We start from the raw sequence: 22,746 nt of genomic DNA, 5'->3' as shown, positions 1-22,746 counted from the left end.
ACAATTACCACTAAATTTTAGTCTCCAATTGTTAATAATTTGGCTAATTTTATCAGGTCTCACAGACAAATCTGCTGAAAGTCCTGAGTTTGCCCTAAACAAGTTAGCAGAAGGATTTGCATTAAAATTTATGAAATTTCCTTGATTATTAGCTTGTGGAAGACCTAAAAGCTGATTTAAAGTTTGGTTTTCCATGCCCTGACCATGATTATTCTGAATAAAATTAGTTTCTTAATTTTGGATATTGTTTTGCTCGATGAGCGGAATAGAAGTAGTGTTATTATTAATAGACATTCTACGGAACCCTGCTTCGATATTACTTTGAATTAGTTGTGTTAATTGTGAAGAAAGCATTTCAGCTTGTTGAGCTCCAACTGCAGCTGTAACTAAATTTCGTATGTAATGAGGTTGATTCTCTGCACTTTCGGGAGAAGAATGGCTACGGGGAGTGTTTGGTGTAGTTGGTCTAGGTTGTGATTCACCTGCAAATCTATTCTCATCTAATTGCTGTTGTTTTGCTTGATTTCTAGTAGTAACTGTAAAGTTTGATTTTGTTTGAGTTTTTGAAGCTGTTACTTTAGGAAGTGTAATATGGCAATTACATGTTGGACAGTTAGTTTTGTTTTGTGTATATTTAGCAAAACAAGATTTGTGGAAATAATGATGACAATTAGACTTTAAAGCATGAGCTTTAATTGTGATGCAATTTTTGCAGGTCTCACAAACAGTTGGAACTGGTGGAGGTGCGGGGGTTTGATTAGGTGGAACCAATGGTGGAATTATCGATAAATTTTCATTACTTCTTATAACAGACATTATGAAATTGCAAAAAGAAAAATAATAACAAATTCGAATCACCTATATAATTTACAAATTCCAAATATTGCTGTGCAATTATTCAAATTAATTAATCTAATTAATTTGTGGTAAAAAAAATATTTAATTTCCTTGGGGAAGAAAAAAGAAACTATAAAAGTTTAATATATTGTTGTTGTGATTTTCTTGTGATAAAGATTCTGCTTGGTAAAGACATGTAGTTATAAAAAAATCTCTTGTAATACTTTAATGTAAAAAAAATGTATTTCTCTCAAAAACTGATAATATTAATGTGTATGAAAGAAAAAAGAAAAGTTCTGATGGCTCTAAATTGATATAAATACAAATTCTAGGGTTCCATCTGTGAACAAGGAACATAAAAAGGTTGTCTGGATGGTTAAGAGGATACTTCAATTCTTAATGTCCAACTCCAAACTGAAAATAAGAAGAAATAGTAAAGAATTTCGTAATGTTTTGTCGGGATTCTTGCTATCACTTTATGTAATAGTTCTTGAATTTCCGAGACAAAACATATATTTTAAAGGTTTTAGAAACAATACAATCACAGTAAAAAGTTTTTGTTATTTTGGTAAATTTTCATAAAATTTAGTTCCAAATAACTAGGTGAAATTATGAAATTAAAAGTCGGCAGATCTCGAGAGATTTTGATGAAAGTTGAATAGTGCCAGAAAAAAAATGTAAGACCCATACGTTTATTTTCTTGACATATGTCTAAATTTGAGGTGTTAAATAACGTGGGCCCCACGTTGGGCGCCAAAAATAAATTTCTATGTAGCATACAACTTATAAGGTGAACCTTAGTAAACTTGAGTTAAGCCCTAGCATGAAGAAAACTCCGGCTCTGGCTCGTCGGCTATCGAGTGGGTACGTGAGCTTAACACTGATAGAAACAAAGGCTACATAGACACAATTATTTTAATTGCATGCTGATAAAAAACTGAAATTATAAATATTTGAGGTTCGAAACTAATAAAAATAAAAGGTGGCAAAATTAAATGATCAGAAACTAACAAAAACATATGTATTACATCGAGACAATAGAGTTTATTCCCAGATGTTTTCGGAACAACAGTTTGCCCATCCCAACCAATGATTACCTGTTCTTTCATATCCAAATGAATAATATTTTCGGTAATCCCATATATAATTGTCTTCACCTCAACTGGACTTTTCACAAGAAATCACAACATCTAAAATTTAGCAATTCATTTTAAGAATATGTATATTTTCACCAAATGTACAAGATTTTATTTAATATGTATTTCATCTTCACAAATAAAATTCTAATTAAGTAGAAAAATAGTAACTATTCAATGTAGTACTACTAAAATGTTTTATATAAAAAATGATAATAAATGTTAATTGAAACAAATCTCATCACCCTGTATGGTAAAGTATATAGATCACAAAAGTAGGTCATTCAACTTTGTAAATGATCATTAACGAAACAAAAAGAACTAAAGAAAAATAATAATAAGACTATGGTTGTCAATGCAAATATTTTAATCTAATTCAGGGGATGTTTTCTTTAGTTTCTCTCCTTTTTTTAGGCACTAGTTTTTTTTAGTAAGTAAGTAAATTTTATTATGAATATTAAATAGGTATATAAATGGGTATTTTAAATTAATTTATTATAGGGATTTAAATACCTTTTGTATTAATATTAAATATTTTAGTAATCGAATACACTTATCTATTTTTTCACTTTTCTTGTTATTTCTTAAATTCTTTTCTATTCTCTTTATCTTTGATTTATATTATAATTTTTTTCTTATTTTCTTCTGAATTCTTTTCTATTATCTTTATATTTGTTTTACACTATAATTCTTCACATCACTTGCATTTTCTATAATTATTTAATTTTATTCTTTAATAATCTTTACTACACTTTGTTGATATTAATTTATTCAAAATTTATTTCATAATTTTATCATATAATTTTATTTTTAATTAGATTTTAATTAATTTTTTTTTGTTTGTTTTAATTTTTTTTGTAACACATTTTGGTGTAGTTAGCCAACAGTTGTAAAGATTACTAAAGAATTATTATTTATATTTCTTTGACTTACTCTTTCAACGTAATTCCACCGATGAATGGCCATTCAGCAATGTGAGTTCTGTAAGCTGGAGGGAGACAATTATAGATTATTGCACTGATGTGAGATTATATTTATCACCATACCTCTGCAATTATTTTACATTAAGACGGCAATATTTTAAACCCCATATTCGATTATAATGAACTATCTCTCAAATAAAAATTATATCATTATATAAATTATCTTAACAATGAAGTTTAAAATAATATACTTAGGGATGAAAAAGTTTATATTGTTTTGAAAGACGAATAAATTTTATGGAATTAAACAAATCTGGTAGATTCTGGTGTTGGTGACTCAATCTCCATTTAGGACGTTCCCTTTTGGTGTAAATGTTATGCTGGTCAGATGAAAATCAATGAATAAAAACTGACGAATGTTCTTTGTTTTTCGCTGGCAATTAGCAATTGGTGCACACAATTTCTCGTCCATTTGTCGAATAACTATAAGTTTTGGGACTAATTCTTCAATAATCAGATTTTATTACAAACTTGGTGCCAAATCCTTTTCTGGAATGGCACCAATATAAATGTTGAATCGGTATAAAAATTCAAAACTTTATAGCTAAAGTTATTTAAAGTCATAGCAGAACAAGCAAGGTACAATTATTAGAAAGTACGTTCTCAATTATACATTCCCTATAACGTCAAACAAAAGAAAATTAGAAAAAACAAAACGAAATGTCTAAGACAAAAAAAAAATTAATTAAACAAATTTTTGTGTATTTACTTTTTTTCGTGAAATATTCAATTCAAATTAAATTTTTTCCAAATAAATATGTGTTAGTTTTAATATAACGTGCAAAACATTGCACTGTAGACCAGTTTGCCACCAAACTAGCGCCAAAATTTGATGGACCATACACCGTAATAGAAATGCCTTCAAAGGTCATAGTGAAGCTTAAGGGACGGGAGAAAGGAGACATAAAAACGTCTTATATTAATGATATAAAACCATATTTCAATATTTAAATAATTTTTTTAAAAATATAATATAAATAATAACAATAACCTTTACAATGTAATCATATTTTGTTCTTTTTTCATCTTATAGAAAATTGTATAAGAAAGAAATGGTGAACAGATGGCTGACGAATGAAGATTTCAACAAGCCCGGGAAAATTTCCGCCGACGTTTGCAGGAGAAACAAGCGAGAGGAAGACGGGCTATGTTAATACCCAATAACCCCCATCCTCCACAGTCTACTAATCGCCTCCTGCGATCCGTAGTAAGGCCAATCCAAGAAACCAACATAACGATGCTATCACATACATTGCAAAATCCATACCCGTCTAACACTATACCTAGTCCCAATAGAAGAGATAGACTCAGCGCTTTCCCCACTTGTTCTTCTTGGATAATTTTTTGAAGATATTTCTAGTGGATCGGACGAGAGTTATAGAATCGTTCGACAACAGTTTGACAACATCGAATATATAAATTATCCCCAGCACCAGAATGTACTACCAATAAATCCACCATACTTCGCAGACGACTACTCGGATGGAGAACCTATACAGACCGAACCTAGTTACTTACCGCTATCCCAACAATATGATCCGGACAGAGAAGTAAGCCACGACGATACGTCACTACCTTCCCCACAAGATGTGACGAAGGTAATTGTCTTGTCTTCAGCATCCACGTCACCAACAACATCAAAACCTCAGCCTCAGGAAGACGAAGAAAAACTACCAAAACGTTATTTTATGTCAGTAAATACTGTTGAACAACGCAAAAATGTTCTAGGGGACCTAACTATGGTGGAAGGAGTGGTTCGTTACACTTATTTCTTCAAAAGGGCTCCACAAGAACAACTCCCTGAACAAGCACAACATCCGACGACCTCCGATGAAAATTGTACCAACAACTCGCCAAAACGAAAGATTAGAACACCCAGCCAACTCTCTATAGATGGACGTATACCTACAACTCCTACCATACCGTTGTCTCTCAGAGGAACATGTTCGGAGACCAATAGCTCGCCCGGAATATATTTTGAATTCTCCTCACCCTCAGAACCATTTATGTGTCCTCCTACGCCAATAATTCCGTCGTTTTTAAGAGAAGAACTCAACGACTCACGGAGCGCGAAAGATGGTACAGTCAGTGTTATAGATACGGCCAAATCTTTTGAAAGCCTATCAATTACTTCAAAAACCAAAAAATCTGACCAAAGAAAACCATCATCATCAACGAAGACCTTGTCATCAAATTCATCAACAGTGTCATCATCATCGTCATCATCATCATCCACATTATCAGCCATTGAGATACGAGTTCCAACAACCGACGTTATCCTGGTAGAAGAACCAGGACCTGTACCACCAACCAATACTAATATGGCCGACAATGAGGAATCCGAAAAGATCCAGTCTGTAGAAAACTGGATTGCGACTCAAAATAAAAAACTCCAGCAATCTGTAGAACCAAATTCAGCTGATGACATCGCCACAACCTCTCAAGCTATAAATATACAAAATTTTGTTGTGGAAGCAGGACATATTCCGCGGACAACCATAGACGAACTGTTGCCCATAGTACGCGGCCGTCTTTTAACAACATCACGTAGGACGAGTATGAATTTACCCTTACCGACCATACCGTATATCGGGTACTCTTTCGCCGACCGAATCGGTTAGTTATATGGGACAAAAAGTTATGATTTGGCGAAACGTGGAAATACCTCTTGACGTGGGATATGCAAATAGGACTCAAGTAAGGAAACTAGTTACCGTCGAGCATCATAGACTACCACTACAGTCAGAAACTTTAGTATGGGCCTGTATGCAGGGAGATTGTGAGGACAACAGTTTGTGGGTGGTAGAACCAGAAGAAATAAAAAGTGATCTTATAACAGCAAAAGCCCTTGTTAAACCCTGCAACAACAAAATAGTTCCTGTAAGAGTGCTTAACCTGTCCAGCTATGAAAAAGTCGTTAAGCCAAATTCCGAAATAGGTCAATTCACTTCAGCAGAGGCAGTAATCAATTGTGAGAAAACCCCGGAACCTGCCAATAAATCTACCAAAGAACACGAGCTACTAGCGGAATATGTGGGGAAATGGGTAGGAGGGTTAGCGCCGCCCGAAATAAGGCCAAACAGCTTCTGAAGAAACATACCTAGGTCTTTGCCTTAAAAGTCAAAGCCAAGGTAGAACGGCAATAGCAAAGCATCAAATAAACACTGGTGAAGCGAGGCCCATAAAGCTGGCGCCCAGAAGTATTCCTCTAGCAAAACGAAGTGAGGTGAAGGAGCGAGATGGAGTAATCGAACCGTCTTCAAGTACTTGGATCTCGCCTGTTGTGTTAGTTAAAAAGAAAGACGGCAACACTAGATTTTGCGTCGATTATTGAAAGCTGAACGACGTTACTAAGAAAGACAACAACCCGCTACCAAGAATTGAAGGGTGTCTTCAATTTCAATTCAAACACATTAGCTGGAACAAAATGGTTCTCCACGTTGGACCTGCAAAGTGGTTATTGGCAGGTAGAGATTTCAGAAAAAGACAAAGAGAAAACTGCGTTCAGTGCTAGTGATGGATTATGGCAGTTTAATGTGATGCCCTTTGGACTCTGCAATGCTCCAGCTACATTCGAGCGTTTAATGGAACATGTGTTGAAAGCACTTCACTGGAAGACATGCTTGGTGTACCTCGATGACATAATTGTCATGGGGAAGTCTTTCGATGAACACCTGAAAAACCTTGAAGAAGTCCTTAAACGAATAGCTGCGGCTGGACTAAAACTAAGCGTAAAGAAATGTGCATTGTTCCAGAAACAAGTTATGTATTTAGGGCATCGCGTAACAGCAGACGGCATATCAACAGATAAAGATGTCCGAGAAATCTTCACGAATTGCGCAGTTTTCTAGGCCTTTGCACGTACTACCGACGATTTGTACCGAATTTTGCCAGTGTTGCCGCAAGCCTACATGAGCTAACGCAGAATTCGCGAGCGTTCCTGTGGAGTGAATCTCAAGAACAGACATTCCTTCAGTTAAAGGAATTGTTGTGTACAGCACCAATTTTGGCATATCCCATCCCAGGGGCGAAGTTTGTGCTAGATAGCGACGCGAGTTTATACGGAAGAGGCGGTGTGCTTTCGCAGGTGATCAACGGGACGGAAAAGGTCATAGGCTACTACAGCCGAATACTTTCCAAGCCTGAGAGAAATTACTGCGTAACGCGACGTGAACTCCTGGTAGTATTAGAGTGTGTGAAGCATTTCCACAAGTATTTGTATGGTCAGCACTTCCAACTGAGAACCGATCATTCTGCCTTCAGGTGGTTGTTGCAATTTAAACAACCTGAAGGGCAACTGGCTCATTGGATTGAGCGGCTTCAGAGCTATGACTTTAGCATCGAACACCGGAAGGGTTTGAAACACGGCAATGCATTGCGCAAAGGCCGAGGAAAAGGAATGTGTCATTGACGTTCGACTAATGCATATAGAGTCCAGTGTAGATTGGTCTGTATCGCAGAGAAATGACGCCATACTATCAAAAATAATATCGGCAAAAGAAGAAGGCAGAAGGCCAGCCCGCAATGAAATATCGGCCGAAAGTCCACTGATGAAATCATATTGGGCCCTATGGAATAGTCTACAATTTTTGAATGGCCATCCTCTAAAATAAACGAAGTAATGAAAGAGTTTCATGACGGTACCAGTGGTGGTCATCTTGGTGTAACAAAAACCTTAGAAAAGCTAAAACAACGTTTTTATTGGATGGGTTGACAGCAAGCAGTAGCCGATTGGGTAGCCAATTGTCCACAATGCATAGCAGCGAAGGGCCCAGTAAGAAGAAATCGTGGACATCTTCAGCAATATAACTCAGGTGCGTCATTCGAGCGGATTGCGATGGATGTAGCAGGCCCTTTACCTGTCAGTGATGCTGGAAACCGTTACGTTCTACTGGTTATGGATTATTTCAGCAAATGCCAGAGGTATATGCAATACCCAATCAGGAAGCTAAAACGGTTATAAGCGTATTTGTGAATAACTGGGTGTGCCGCTATGGTGTTCCACTGGAATTGCACTCGGATCAGGGTAGAAATTTTGAATTTGCCGTATTCAAGGAAATATGCGTCCTCAATCTGATGGCATGGTCGAAAGATTCAATCGCACTCTGGAGGAATATTTAAGAAAAGTAGTCAGTGCACATCAGAAGGACTGGGATGAACACATACCAAAATTTCTATTGGCATACAGATCAGCTGACTCAACTTCTCGAATACCTGCAAAAATAATCTTCGGGACAGAACTCAAGTTGCATGGTGATTTAGAGTTCGGTATTAGGCCCTCATCAAATAATGAAAACACATCCCAAGAGCAAGATGACCTTAACGAACTTCACGAATTCGTACGCAGACAAATAAAAATGACCAGCGACAAAATGAAAGCCAGATACGATCGAGCAGCGAATTTTGAGGGATTTAATGAAGGCCAACTTGTACTGCTGTATAACCCACAACGCACAGTGGTTTAGAAACTTTTTTTTTGGAAATAATTCGGTATCTTGTGAATTATTGGATATATTGTTACGAAATTTTACATGGTTTGAGCTGAGGTGTTTTCGAGTTGATTTACAATGCGTAGCCCCCCAAAGTTGGTCACCTCGGGTCTCAAATTTTTTTAAAAAAATCGCCAAAAATCCATTTATGATCCGAATGAGCTGAAATTTTAAATATAAATAGTCCTTGATAAGGTCTAAGTGGGAATTGCAAGAACTTTTGAATTGTATCAGGACAACGATCCAGACATGAATCCCATAGGACTATTTAGACCGCCGAGTCCGTGGAAATCCAGTTTCTTCTAAAAACTAACTCAAAAAAAAGGCTGCAGGAAGAATGGGATAAAATCAGTGTTGATTAATTGGAAAAATTTGTTTTATAACATGCCAAATATTCTTTCTGAGGTTATAAAAAATAAGGGCTATCCAACCAGATATTAAATTAGTTTTATAAATTTGTATTTAAACAATTATGTTATATGTGCTAAAAAAAACCGAATATTAATGAAGTGTGAATTATTTAAGTTTTTTTGTTTTTGTTGTTATTTATATTGTTTCTTCAATATCCAGAATTCTGAAATAAGTTTTTTTTTATTTCTGAATATGACTTATGAATTAAAAAAAAAAATATCACCGGTGTTTTATTATTTTCTATTAATTTGGTTGACTTTTAATAACTCGAATAAAAAAACCGAATATTAGTGAGAGTCACTGTAAATTTAAAACACAAAAACACATTTTATATTTAAAAAAATAAACTTTTTATTTATATTTTAAATTATGATACGGGCGTTATTTTATGATTCAAAAAAATAAAGAAAACTTAATTTTACAAAGAGAACAATTACTCTCGTCCGAGTAATTATAATTATATGCTTTTGGTTTGCGGTTAAAAGAAAGAAATAAGAAAATTAGTGTTTATTTCTTCTATATATCTTAACTAGCTTATAACCCGCTACTTCGTTAGCGTAGCAATTCAACCAAAGTTTAAAGCAAGTAAGAACATTCATATTGATTTTACTATCCCGAATTGTCCCAGAACTTTTATGATTTGTGTGACAAAAATATAATAATTAAGTTAAATTTATTGTAAAAAAACCTTATTTACTAGACTTGCCAACCGTCCAGTTTTCGTCGGAACAGACCAGTTTTAGAGTCAAATGTCCCGTGTCCAGCCGATACTCTGAACGGGACGCCATTTGTCCCGTTTTGAAAAAACATAACTTTTTCATTAATTACCACAAAAAATATAAACAAATTGGAAATACCTATAGACAAGGATGCTTTATTTTCTGAAATGTAGTATTTTCTCAAAACTGAAAATCACTATTTAACATGATGCACTAACTTCAAAGAGTTCCGAAAAACTATTTCAATTATATATCAAATAAAATGTAAAGTATGTATACTGTAAACATTTTTTAACATTCATGAAATATAAATGGCACGATAACGATACCCGCTCTAGGATGCTTGTACCTTTAGTTAAAGCTGAGTTGTTGGTTAATTTCAGCTTAAGATGTGCTGAGTTTGTTGAATATATTACTTCAAATAAAGATTTAATAAAAGCTGATAAAAGTGATTAAAAATATAAATTTAAAATTAAGGTCTGAAATAATTAAACTTTATTAAATACTAGCATAGGGTAACATAGAGACGAGACATAATTGTCAAAAACCTAAGTCTGTTGTCAAAAACCTAACTCTTGCAACAAAAAAATACATGCTAGTCAATGTATTTTGTTGTTGTATCAGACATATAATTTGTTATATTTTTGTTTGACAAATCGGAGTGTCTCGTCTCTATGTATAATTCTCTATGAATACTAGCTTAACCCGTTGTGCTTCGCTATCCCTACGTAGTAAAATAAAAATATGTGGAAGATTTTATAAACAATTTTTTTAATGAGGTTACACATTTATTAATCCGCCCATTTTGAAACAAATTAGGTAAAATTGTAAAAAATTAATTTTCAGACAAAGTTTGAAGAATCTCGCAATTTTAATTATCCAGTTTTAACGCACAATGATACCGAAGTAAATTCTGCGAAGTTTTACGGCTTTCACAGTTATAGTTCACCAGATATTCCATAATAACTATTTACTTTGTATGGGAAATTTCAAAATAGCCTATTTGTCTTTTCAGATATAGGGGAACATACTGAACAAATATCAAGAGCATCGGTCCAGTGGTTTATTCTGCTATAAGTCACAAACAAATAAACATACATACATTAATTTGGTCCTATTAATATTAACTATTCCTATTTATACCCTACACCACCATAGTGGGGAGGGTATTATGCGTTTGTGCAGATGTTTGTAACGCCCAAAAATATTAGTCTAACACCCACCTTAAAGTATACCGATCGACTTAGAATCACTTTCTGAGTCGATTAAACGATGCCCGTCCGTCCGTCTGGTTGGCTGGCTGTCAATGTTTTTGCTCTTTTACTTAGTGTAGGGTATTATATGGTCGGGCTTGAATGTATTATATGGTCGGGCGTGAATGTTACAGAAAGTACATTCACTTTTATGTAAATTCCTAATTCACAAACAAACAGTACCATATGCATTAAGACATATTATCTTTTCCTATATTCCTAACTAACCCGTGAAGTATAATGATAGATTTATTAAAATCAGACTTAGATGAAACTATACTATACTCACATACATACATATGTATAAGCCAAATAAACTTAAAATATTAAGTTCAGAAAAATAAGAAAATAATGTCATCAGACGAAAGGAATGTTTTATGGGTCAGGAATGAATCATAATTATGGTAATTTTTATATTCCTCACCCATTAACATAACAGCCACGTGTATATTTGTTTTAAAATCCAAAATACCAAATACTTTAAAATTTGTGGACTAATGAGTAATGCAAACGCTGAACTACTCATTGCAAAAAATCTGAACCCATTGATTGTTCAAAGATGGTGTATAATTTCAGTATATTTAATTTTGCAATATTATTTGAAGAAAAGTATTTTCCATTTAAGATTTTGTATATAACCGTATTTTCATTAGAAAATTGTGTATTAAACGTATTTTCTACAGAAAAGGATTTGTATAAATGTATGCATATAGAAAGTTTTGTTTTCCATAAGAAGAAAGTCGAGTATCATCAAATCAAAAAAAATTTGTTGAAAAAAAACGTCCACATTTATTTTGCTATTATCTGTAATGCGGACACATCTGAAAGTCAGATGAAATCTCAATTTACTCAAGAAATAAATTAAAAATGTTAAATGCAAAGAAATATTATTAAGGCCAGTGGTTTATTATTAAACTCAAGTAGATACATATGTGCTTCTAATATTATTTGCATATGTTATATAATTTATTTAAATGTCACATCCTGAAACCTATGATATAACTTTCACGTCGCAGGATCATTAATCATTAAGCAAGCTAAATATTTTATACCACTATTATAACTTTCAGGTTTCTAGAATAATCTAGGGTCAAAGTACCATTAAGAGTCACCTTGTAAATTCTTACTTTACTCAGGATCATGGTTATCAAATTATATGTTTCTAGGTCAGAAGTAGTAGGTATTCATTCAAAATTAAAAACAAAAAAATAACCCTTTTTACATCTTCACTTGATACATATGGGAAATGAAAGTTTTTTTGTTTTCATTGTTTAAAAAACTCAAAAAGCATCTAAATAAAAAGGAACAAAAGACTTGTTTTCTTTTGTTTGCCCAGATTGACAAATTTGCAATGGTACAAGAACCTATTTTCGATGGGAAAACTTGGAAAATTCCTTATAACTCCTTGTTTTGTAATTGGATTTCGCTGATTTTAAATAGCATAATTTTCATGCTTCGTACATACAGTCAGACGGACAAATATTTTTTATATGCATAATAGCCCTGACAGACATAGGATTTGCATACTATACTAGCATAGTATACTACATGTGTGTCAACCTATACTATAATTAAACCATCAAACAATATGGTTTAAAACTGGTTCGTATACTATGAAAATGTACGTGGTATAAATGTAGTATATTACTACTACTCACTAAACACAGCTCTGTTCAATAAGAACTGGGAAACCCTAGTCATAAAGTCAGTTAAAAAGACAGTTACAATTTGTATTGTTATTTCCAAAAAATGGTTTCAATCAGGAAAATTTTAGGAAACAAATAAATTAATATGCTGATAGACGTCTGGAAGGAATATATTAATGAGTTAAAAGGTCTTCACCACCACGTTATGTGTACAGAATTGGAACACGTATACAGGACGAGAGCACAGGTTTGTTTAAATTTTATTTATTGCATAATGTACAAATAAAGCAGATATTCATACATATATTATTGTTCTTATTATTTTTGCAGAAAATTGGTTCACTAAGATCTGGATTTATTGAGGAAAACTCGCTAACTTCAGCTCAATCCTCCAACTGCAACATCTCCAGCAACATAGCCTTCAGATGATATTACTGGACCAAGCTCAGCTAAAAAAAGAAACAGACATTAGAAAATGACCTAAAGGAAAATAATAAATTGTTGTCTTAATTTTTGAAAATATTAATTTTAAATACAAATAAACTTACTTTTAAAAAAATGATTTGCAGTTATTTGTTTGAGGTGCGTTACGATTTGGTTGATGTCATAATTTTTCCACAAAGTATACAGAGGCGTCACGAGACAGAAAATAATATAGTTCTATATTTGTTTCATTTTTAGTAACTGCCCTTTTCATTTTGTTTTAGTCTTATTTCTGCCGCAATAATTCAATTTCTTTCCGATTTAGTTTGATGTAATCATTTATTTTTGTAATATTTCACTTTTAATTGCCATTGCACATGTGGAGTTTTATTTTGCAAATGTAAAAAACAACCAAGAATTTTGTTTCATTTAAATTTACACGTAAACAATACACACATTTTTATAATTTTCCATTTTAAAAAATTTTGTGCCACAGACTACGAAAAAATTGTCTTACAAATTTATTTGTTTGTTTTGTTCACATTTCTTTGTCTACCAAATTCGTGTTGTATATAGCGTTTTGCTTTAACACATCACTGATATTGTAGTACAAAATATATTGCTATCTCTTTTTATGAGAACTGCCCTAACATCTGATTTGGGATTTTTTAAACGTCAAATTTGACACTTCTGTATATTCTGTGATTTTTCTGTGACACTTTCTTGCGCCCAATTATTATTAATCAGTTGCAGATGTTGTGCAAAATGCAAACAGCTTTAATAATGACGCTGGCGTTCTTCATGTGAACAAAATATGCAATTTTATTATTATTGTTTAAAATTAGACTCAAAATTCTCTCTTTTTCCATTTTTCCTAACATATGATCAAATGTAAAAATAATAATAGTAGTACGCATACTACATGTCTGTCACACTAAAGTAGTATCAACAAGTAAGAGTGCAATATTCGGCTGTGCCGAATCTTATATACCCTTCACCAAATTATACTTAAAAATTTTAAATATTTTTAGGTAAACAAAATTTAATTTTTTTTCCAGTTGCTTTTTGAATTTTTTGGAAAAAAAAAATTTTCGATTGTTATTTTAAATTTTTTTTTTTTTAAATTTTAAAATTTTTTTTTTTTTAAATTTTAAAATTTTTTTTTTTTTAAATTTTAAAATTTTTTTTTTTTAAATTTTAAAATTTTTTTTTTTTTAAATTTTAAAAATTTTTTTTTTGTTTTTTCAATTTTTAAAAAAAAAAAAAATTCGGGTTCAAAATTTTTTTTCCCGATTTTGACCCATTGTATGTCCAACTTACTATGGTCTTATATACGTCGTTGCAAATGTCTTTGAAATATCTATCATTAGATATCCATATTGTCTATTAATAATTGTCTATTAATGTCTTAGTAATCCAGATATAGGTAAAAAAATAGGTCAAAAATCGAGGTTGTCTTGGTTTTTTCCTCATATCTCAGCCATTTGTGGACCGATTTTGCTGATTTTAAATAGCAAAATTCTCGAAAGCATGTCTGACAGAATTATTGAAGATTTGGATCCCGAAGATATCTGGGGTCTTCAGAAAACTGATTTCAACAGACAGACAGACAGACGGACAGACAGACAGACAGACAGACAGACAGACAGACAGACAGACAGACAGACAGACAGACAGACAGACAGACAGACAGACAGACAGACAGACAGACAGACAGACAGACAGACAGACAGACAGACAGACAGACAGACAGACAGACAGACAGACAGACAGACAGACAGACAGACAGACAGACAGACAGACAGACAGACAGACAGACAGACAGACAGACGGACATGGCTTAATCGACTCCGCTATCTATAAGGATCCAGAATATATATACTTTATAGGGTCGGAAATGAAAAATGTAGAAATTACAAACGGAATGACAAACTTATATATACCCTTCTCACGAAGGTGAAGGGTATAAAAACCGTAGTATACATATCGTGGTATAGAAACCACATGTCTGTCAGGGCTATAAAAGACTAAAGAAAATTTTGACTTTTTGTTATTTGGGTTGGAATTCGGATAATTTTACATATTAAGTCGCTTGTTTTTAAGTCTCAGAGAATCTCAAGTTCTAACTTTGAAGTATTCTATGTTTATGAAAATCAAAAATACTATCAGATGAATAACATTATAATTTAGTCCGACTTTGTTATCATATTCTTAAATTGACGTTTTCTTAGTTTAATAAATAAATCGACATCAAAAAGTACTATAGTTATATGCAAAATTGTTTAATATAAATAGCATTGAAAGCGAGTTGACTTAATCTGTGGGGATAAACATTCATTATTCAAAATTATTTTCAAAAAATCAGAAACGATTTTTGATCTTTAAAAATACCAAATATGACATAATCTTCAGAACTTCAGCATTAGATTTCCGAAAAAGTGCTGAAAGCCTTATATTTATTAATTTACTATATATTTTCGCCCATAACGGTTGTACATTTTTTTAATAACTGTAGTTAGATTGCTAGTTTCAACACTATTTGAATTTAACTAATGGGGAATTGTTTAAAACATTATGTTTGAAAATAAAATTATTATTTTAAACATAAAAATAAACATTCTGGTCTAGTCTAAAGGCCTTGTTCATAAACAATTACTCAAAGGTTTATATTAAAATTTTGTATTGGAAACAATTTTATTGATCAAATATAATGGTGCTTAAAATAGAATAGTTGAATGATTTGCAAAAAAGTACCTACAATTTACTACTACAATTTACCCCTTAGCACCTTAGCACCTACTTGAGTTCCGAATTTCATCTTGTGGGTTTTTTGTGTTCTTGAACTCATATTTAAACAATAATGGCATAAAATTGTCTAATTTATAAAGCCAATTGGATAGATATTTAAAACACATTTCTCTGGTTTATTTCAATTTAAAGTCCTTCGCATCTATACAAAATATACCTTAATTTTACAGTTTTTATAAATTAAAAAAATGGAAAATAATCTCGAACGTTCGTACTTTATAAACCTCTTATAAATTATAAAAATTTTTATGGATATAGGGATAAATGTATCCTTCTAACATATCACTTTATACTAAAATTTTAGTTTATACATTATTTAGTAAGATAATCCTGAATATTTTCTTCGGTAACAAAGAATTCTGGTTGCTGTCAATGATTTAGATTTTAGAAAAGCTATTAAAATTGCATATACAGTTGTGGCCAACTGTATATGCAAAAATTGTTTGCTAAATTCCATGTGATTGTCAATTACTTTTTCAAATATTTCCACAAAAATGTATGCATGAGGACTGTTTTAACACAGAAGTGTGTTATAAAATTCAACAAAAGCGCGAAAAAACATTGAAAATAAATTTTCGCTGAAATGGGTCGATCGAATCACCCTAAAATCAATTTTCTGTTTTACACAATATTTATATTACTTATTAAAAAAAATGTTTTAGTTGTTTTAGAAAATTAGAAAAAATCGGTCTAATTTGTATTGTTTGCCCGGATTTTAAAAAAAGTATCAAAACACATTCGATATGTTTTTAAGAAGAGACAAATTCGATTTCAATTGTATTCCTATCTTAATACATACTTTAAAACTTAAATTGTAAATTAAAAGAATATTTGTTCTAAAAAATTAAAAGAAATCACTTAAGTTTTGTTCCCTTATTTTTCAGAATTTCAAAAAACATTTTAAAAGCTCAATTATCAAAAAAGTTGAATACATGCGCCCGCTTATTTGTTGACGACATTCATATGCTTTTTGATTATTAGTTTACAGAATTTAGTTGTTTTTACCCGTTTAGCAAAAAATAATCCCTTCTTAGTGGATCTGCTCACAGAAAGAGGTACCTTGGTTCAAATTTCAGTGGAGGCAAAACCATTTTATTGAACAAATTCAAATAAAAGCACTTAAAATAGAAAACAGAATTAATTTCAAAAAGGTGCCAAGATATGTGTACTGAATGTTTCCCCTTTTTACCCTTTAGTACTTTAGTTCCGAATAGCATCTTGTGGGTTATTTTTTTTTTGTTGTTGGAATGATATTTTATTTTTATTTAATATCAAATGTCACTTTGGGCCCTTTTTGTTCCCCGTGTGGAAATATTATTCGAAAATTTTCTTATTAATTATCAGTAAAAAGTGCGATTAGAAAAAATATTTCTTGGTCATTTTATTGCAAATATAAATTTGAAAAAAAAAAATGTACCAACAAAGGATACAATTTTTGCCCCTTCAAAATTCGAATTTGAAAAAATTACGAAAAAGATTTCTAGGCATTATTTTTTTGGATCAGATGAACTAAAAATTGTACCTCTAAGTTTAATTATTTAGGAGATATAAAGATTAACAGAGGGTTCTACTGGTACTATTTTTACCCGTTTTGCCCACCTAGAATATCGAATTTCCAAAAAGTACCAGACACCTGTCGGCTCTTTTTTTGATTAAAGATGGACACATTTAAAATTTTATTTCTATGCGTATTGGTTTTGGAGATATACAGGTACATGTTTTACCCGGTTTTTCCCGTTTTATTCCCCTTAGCGTTCGAATTTCCAAAAATCCCTTCTTAGTGGATCTAGATGATGTAAAGGGAGCCTACTACCTCAATATTAACTTTCTAGCTTTAACGGTTTGGGCTGGGAGTTGATGAGTCAGAGAGTGAGTGAGTCAGGCCTTGTATTTTTATATACATGTATAGAAGATAGAAAAGTATGGGAATGGGGATGCTCACCTTTTTGTTACAGCCGTTACCAAATAAGTATATTGTTTTAAGTTTCCTTTTTTCAAATAACAATTTAATTTACTTCACAAATGGCTTTTAAGAGAGAGAGAGAGAAGAGTTGATGTTTACTCCACAAGTAAACTCCTTAGATTTGGCGGGTGTAGAAGTGTGTGATGGTACCTGTGGCACCTGCGGCAGCTTGCCATTGATGTGCAAGACCGTACCACGTGACTTTTAGCCAAACAATTTACACAATATCTGTGTCTAGTGACCACTTCTGCTCTTCGGATCACGGTCATTTGTAGGAATTTTGGGCAGAACCGTATTGCGTGAAACCTCAAACATATCCTACACTGGTAAATTTCTGGATCTCTTCGGATTTGGTTTCGGCTATGCTGGCGATTATGAATTTCGGTAGGACGTCTGATTGCAGGTCTGCGTTGATGGCTGCGACTTTGGCTTCTTCGTTCGCTTGGCTGAGTGGAGTCGCTGTGCAACTCCTGATGGCTGTGGTCTTCGCTTGGCCGAGTGGTGGTAAGTTGAGGGGGAAAAAAGTGTAAGTAACTGATAAACAATATTAAATGGATTAAACGGTTAGTGCTGGGAAATTTGGGAATGTTAAGTGTGTAAAGTGTAAAAAATGAGAAATATTAATTAATTAGTAAATGAAATGAGTTAGATAAGTTAGAGTGTTTAAATAGAGATTGCTGAAAGAAATAATTATATTATGTAAATGGGGTTAAAATTTTAATCTAAGTTAAAATTTAAATCATGATTTTCGCTTAAAAAGGGTAGGTAGCATAATTTTACGATGGGCCGAGTAATGACTCCTGAGCTTATTCTTACGTCGGTAATGCGTACATTATTGTCGCCATTCGTAAGGCGGTTGAAGATCGTCCATTACAACGACGAGATCTCCGTTTTTAAGGTTTGTACTATTTGTAACGTTTGTGTAAAGTTTTGAGATAATCATTTTTCCAACGAATAGATAATTGATGAATTGCTTTTAATTTTTCCCACCTATTAATAACAGATATATCTTGATAATATTGTTCTGGGAAAGCCATTATCGGGGCTCCTCTAAGGAAATGTCCTGGGGTTAGGGCAGTTAAATCTGATGGATCTTCAGATAGAGCTGATATTGGGCGAGAGTTTAGTACGCCTTCAATTCGAGTTAGAATTGTTGAAAATTCTTCATATAAGTATTTTTGAGCATCAGTAATTCGTTTTAAGTGAAATTTGAAACTTTTTACAGCGGCTTCCCATAAGCCGCCCATGTGAGGAGCGTGTGGAGGAATAAATTTCCACTCAAAGCCGTGTGTCAAATACTTATGAGCTGTATCTTGAGATGCGTTTTTTATAAAAGAGGAAAATTCTCGTAAAAGTTCTCTACTGGCCCCTAGAAAGTTTCTACCATTGTCAGATACTACTCTTTGGGGTAGTTCTCGCCTCCCAATGAAACGAGAAAATGCAGCTTGAAATGCCGCTGAAGACAGATCGGAGCATACTTCTAAATGCACAGCTTTCGTACTGCAGCAAACAAATACGTTGACGTACCCTTTGACAAGTGTTGATTTTCGTAAAGCTGATGCTTTGAGCTCAAATGGCCCAGCAAAGTCAACGCCTGTTATTTGAAAAGGTAGAGACAAATTGCATCTGGTAGGGGGTAAAGGAGCCATTATTTGAGAACATGGTGTTTTTTGTAATTTATACAAGTTTTACAGTGTCGTATGTGTCTGAACACATAAAATTCCGTTTGTACCATTCGGCACATTTGACCACATTCGGCATGAGATAAAAATTCGTGTAAATATTTGAGATAGAGTTTGCAAAGTGTTGAATTACCGGGTAAAATTATGGGATAACGTTCGCTATAGGCAAGAGATGAATGCGATAATCTTCCATTTACTCGTAAAATTGAGTTCGAGTCCAGAAATGGATTGAGAGATTTTAGCGAACTTGTATTGGATAAAGCTTGAGATTTTAAGCAACATTCATATGAGTCTATTTTTTGAAAATTTCATTTCATCTTGAATTAAAGAGATTTGAGCAGGGGAATTAACATTTTTACATTTGTTAATGAATCTAAAAACATAGCAGATAACACGTAAGGCTTTGCTATATGATGAAAATCTTTCAAGAATATCTTTTTGTTGCGATTCTGAATGCATTGATACTGTTTTCTTTGGACATTCAGGGGGTTTCAAAGGATTTCTGTTAGGCCACTCTGACGATGCTTTAGTTAGCCATGATGGTCCATGCCACCAAATCGAATTGTGTACAAGATCTTGAGGTTAACAACCTCTTGTTCCCAAGTCTGCTGGATTATCATGTGTTGGGACATGTTTCCATGTTGTGTTTGGCGTTAAACGATGAATTTCTGCAATACGATTTGCAACATAGGTTTCCCACGAAGATGGGTGTTTAGAGAGCCAACCTAACACAATGGATGAATCAGTCCAAAGAAAGATTTCTTTTGTATTGAAATTTAGAGAAGAAATTACGTAATTTACCAACTTTGCTAGTTCCAGTCTTGGAAGGCAAACAGTTTGAATTGGTGCTACTTTAGTTTTTGCTACAAGTAAATTTACGAAAGTATTATAACTTTGCTTTTTACATCGAATGAACACTGTAGCGCAATATGCGGTTTTAGAAGCATCTGAGAATCCGTGTATTTGAATTTCATCAGATGGCGTATACTGCAACCAGCGTGGAATGGAAATTGTTTCTATATGAGATAAATCTCGATCTAGACTATTCCATTTTTGAAGAGATTCAGATGAAACATCTTCATCCCATTCCAAGTGTTCTAACCACAGCTGCTGCATCAGCATTTTTGGTCTGATAACGATGGGTGCAAGCCATCCAGCTGGATCAAAAAGTTTTGCTACTGATGATAGAATTTGACGTTTTGTTATTTTTTGGGACTCGTCAATGGGTGAAAAACTATAGGAAAATGTATCAGTGATTGCATTCCATTTGATGCCAAGTATTTTTGTAGAACTTGCTTCGTGAAAACGTAAGAAATCTAAATCATAAAGATTTTCTTTGGGCAAATGAGCGAGTAATTGGGTGTTATTTGCAGTAATTTTTTTCAACGGGAACCCTGCTGAGTTTAATGTTTCAATAAGTTGAGTTTGGGCAGAAAGAGCTTCTTCAATCGAATAACCTCCTGAGAGAATGTCATCGACATAAGTTTCAGTTCGCAGAACTGATGCTGCTTGAGGGTATGTTAATTCGGAATCTGATGCGAGTTGAAGAAGTGTCCGAATCGCGAGATAAGGAGCACAATTTATGCCAAACGTGACGGTTTTCAATTGATAATCTTTAACTGGTCCATCTGACCCAGTTTGAAATTAAATTCTTTGAAAAGATCTATCAGCAGGGTGAACAAGTATTTGACGATACATTTTTTCTATGTCGCCACTAAATACATATTGGTATTTTCGCCAATTAAGGATTATAGTGATTAAATCATTTTGCAGAGTGGGAGCTGTATATAATACATCATTGAGCGAGATTTTTGATTTTCTTGATGCGTTAAATACGATTCTTAATTTGGTTGTTTTGTGTTCTGGGCGAACAACTGCGTGGTGCGGTAAGTAAAAAGAATAATATTTATCTTGGGATACAATTTCACTGGAAGAAGTTTCTTCCATGTGATCTAGAGTAATATAATCATTCAGAACTGATTTATATTGAGCTTGAAGTTCTAGATCTTTTACGAGTGTTTTCTCCATTCTGGAGTATTGAGCTAATGCAATATATCGAGATGAGCCTAGGGAAACTTTGTCGGGAAATTCTGATTTAAATGGTAGTCTAACGACATACCTTCCATTCTCATGACGAGTAGTAGTTTGAGTATAAAACTTTTCACAAATTTCATGTTCAAGGGTTTTTGGATGAGAAGTAGGAATTTCTTCCTGTCCCAAAACTTTTTTAATATGTTATTCAGTTCTGTAGTTTCACATGGTATGACTTCAGTGGTAAAAGTTTGGATAGTTTGGGTTTTAATGGGACCACTAAGAACCCAACCAAAAACAGTGCTGTAAGCAGAAGTTTGACCACATATATTCTTTTTTATACCTTCTAAATTGATCTGAGCAGATTTATTGAAAGTTGGATCTGCGAGATCCAGATCAGAAAGCTCAGCCGAGTTAGGTATTTCGAATGAATATGTTGGAAGCCATTTAGTGACTTTGGGCATTATTATAGCTTTAACTGGAATTCTTAAATTTTGTCTTTTAGCATATAGAACGAATTCACATTCTTTGTTTGCTATTTGTTTTTGCCCGCCAATACCAATAATTTCAAATTGGGAATTTTGATAAGGCAACTGAAGACGATTACGCACGTTTTCTGTTAAAAATGTTCGTTGAGAACCAGGGTCTATTAGAGCCCTAACAGTAAAAAGTTGACCTTGATGATCAATTTGTACTATTGCAGTATGCAAGAGAATGTTTTCATTACTCATTGAACAATTTGATTGAATTTGTTTTGAACATATGGGAAGTTCAGTTTGATTTTTATTTTGTTCAGTTTGAGCTGAATTCCACAAAGTTTTACGAGTAATATTTTTATTTTCTTTTGGCTCTTCATTATTTTGAGAGTGTTCTGGGATTTGAGCGGGATTTTGTATTTTTGGTCTCATATGAAGCAAAGTATGATGGGATTTTTTACAATGGAGACAAATTTTTTTACTTTTGCAATTTGCTTTAAAATGAGATGAACCCAAGCAATTATTACAAAACTTATTTTTAGAGACATAATCCACTCTCTGTTGTACCGTAAATGTCCTAAATTTTGGACATGTTCTTAACGAGTGAATTTCGTGACAGAGTTTACATTCGGGATCATACAGATTTTCTTGAGATGTATAAGTTTGAATTTTGGTTTGAGGTGCATTTGTGAGAGTAAAAGAACTTTTTGAAGTTTTATGCTGTTAATGTGTTCTATTGCTTCATATCTGTCTACAAGGAATTGTGACATTTGAGACCACTTGGGAAGTTCGCGGGGAGAAGTAAAGACTGTTCCCAAAGGAATAGAGTAAAATCTGGCAATTTTGTTGAAATCAAACGTATTAAAATAGGATCCCAGCTTTGTACTTC

The 22,746-nt window shown here is 33.1% G+C and overlaps 2 protein-coding genes across 2 annotated transcripts; both read right to left on the bottom strand.

The window, feature by feature from the left end:
• Positions 1–231: 231 nt before the first annotated feature.
• On the bottom strand, positions 232–816 carry LOC135950680 (uncharacterized). Its single transcript, XM_065500210.1, has one exon. The coding sequence runs from the start codon at positions 814–816 to the stop codon at positions 232–234; it is 585 nt and encodes a 194-aa protein (XP_065356282.1).
• Positions 817–18,573: 17,757 nt separating this feature from the next.
• On the bottom strand, positions 18,574–19,317 carry LOC135950679 (uncharacterized). Its single transcript, XM_065500209.1, has one exon. The coding sequence runs from the start codon at positions 19,315–19,317 to the stop codon at positions 18,574–18,576; it is 744 nt and encodes a 247-aa protein (XP_065356281.1).
• Positions 19,318–22,746: the final 3,429 nt, after the last annotated feature.

This window comes from Calliphora vicina, chromosome 2, assembly GCF_958450345.1.
Source record: "Calliphora vicina chromosome 2, idCalVici1.1, whole genome shotgun sequence".
NCBI lineage: Eukaryota > Metazoa > Arthropoda > Insecta > Diptera > Calliphoridae > Calliphora > Calliphora vicina.
This window is presented reverse-complemented; position numbering and strand designations above follow the sequence as displayed.

Bases quoted from the DNA above. Each gene is read 5' to 3' on its own strand.
- LOC135950680 (XM_065500210.1), bottom strand. From the start codon at position 816: ATGTCTGTTATAAGAAGTAATGAAAATTTATCGATAATTCCACCATTG.
- LOC135950679 (XM_065500209.1), bottom strand. From the start codon at position 19,317: ATGGCTCCTTTACCCCCTACCAGATGCAATTTGTCTCTACCTTTTCAA.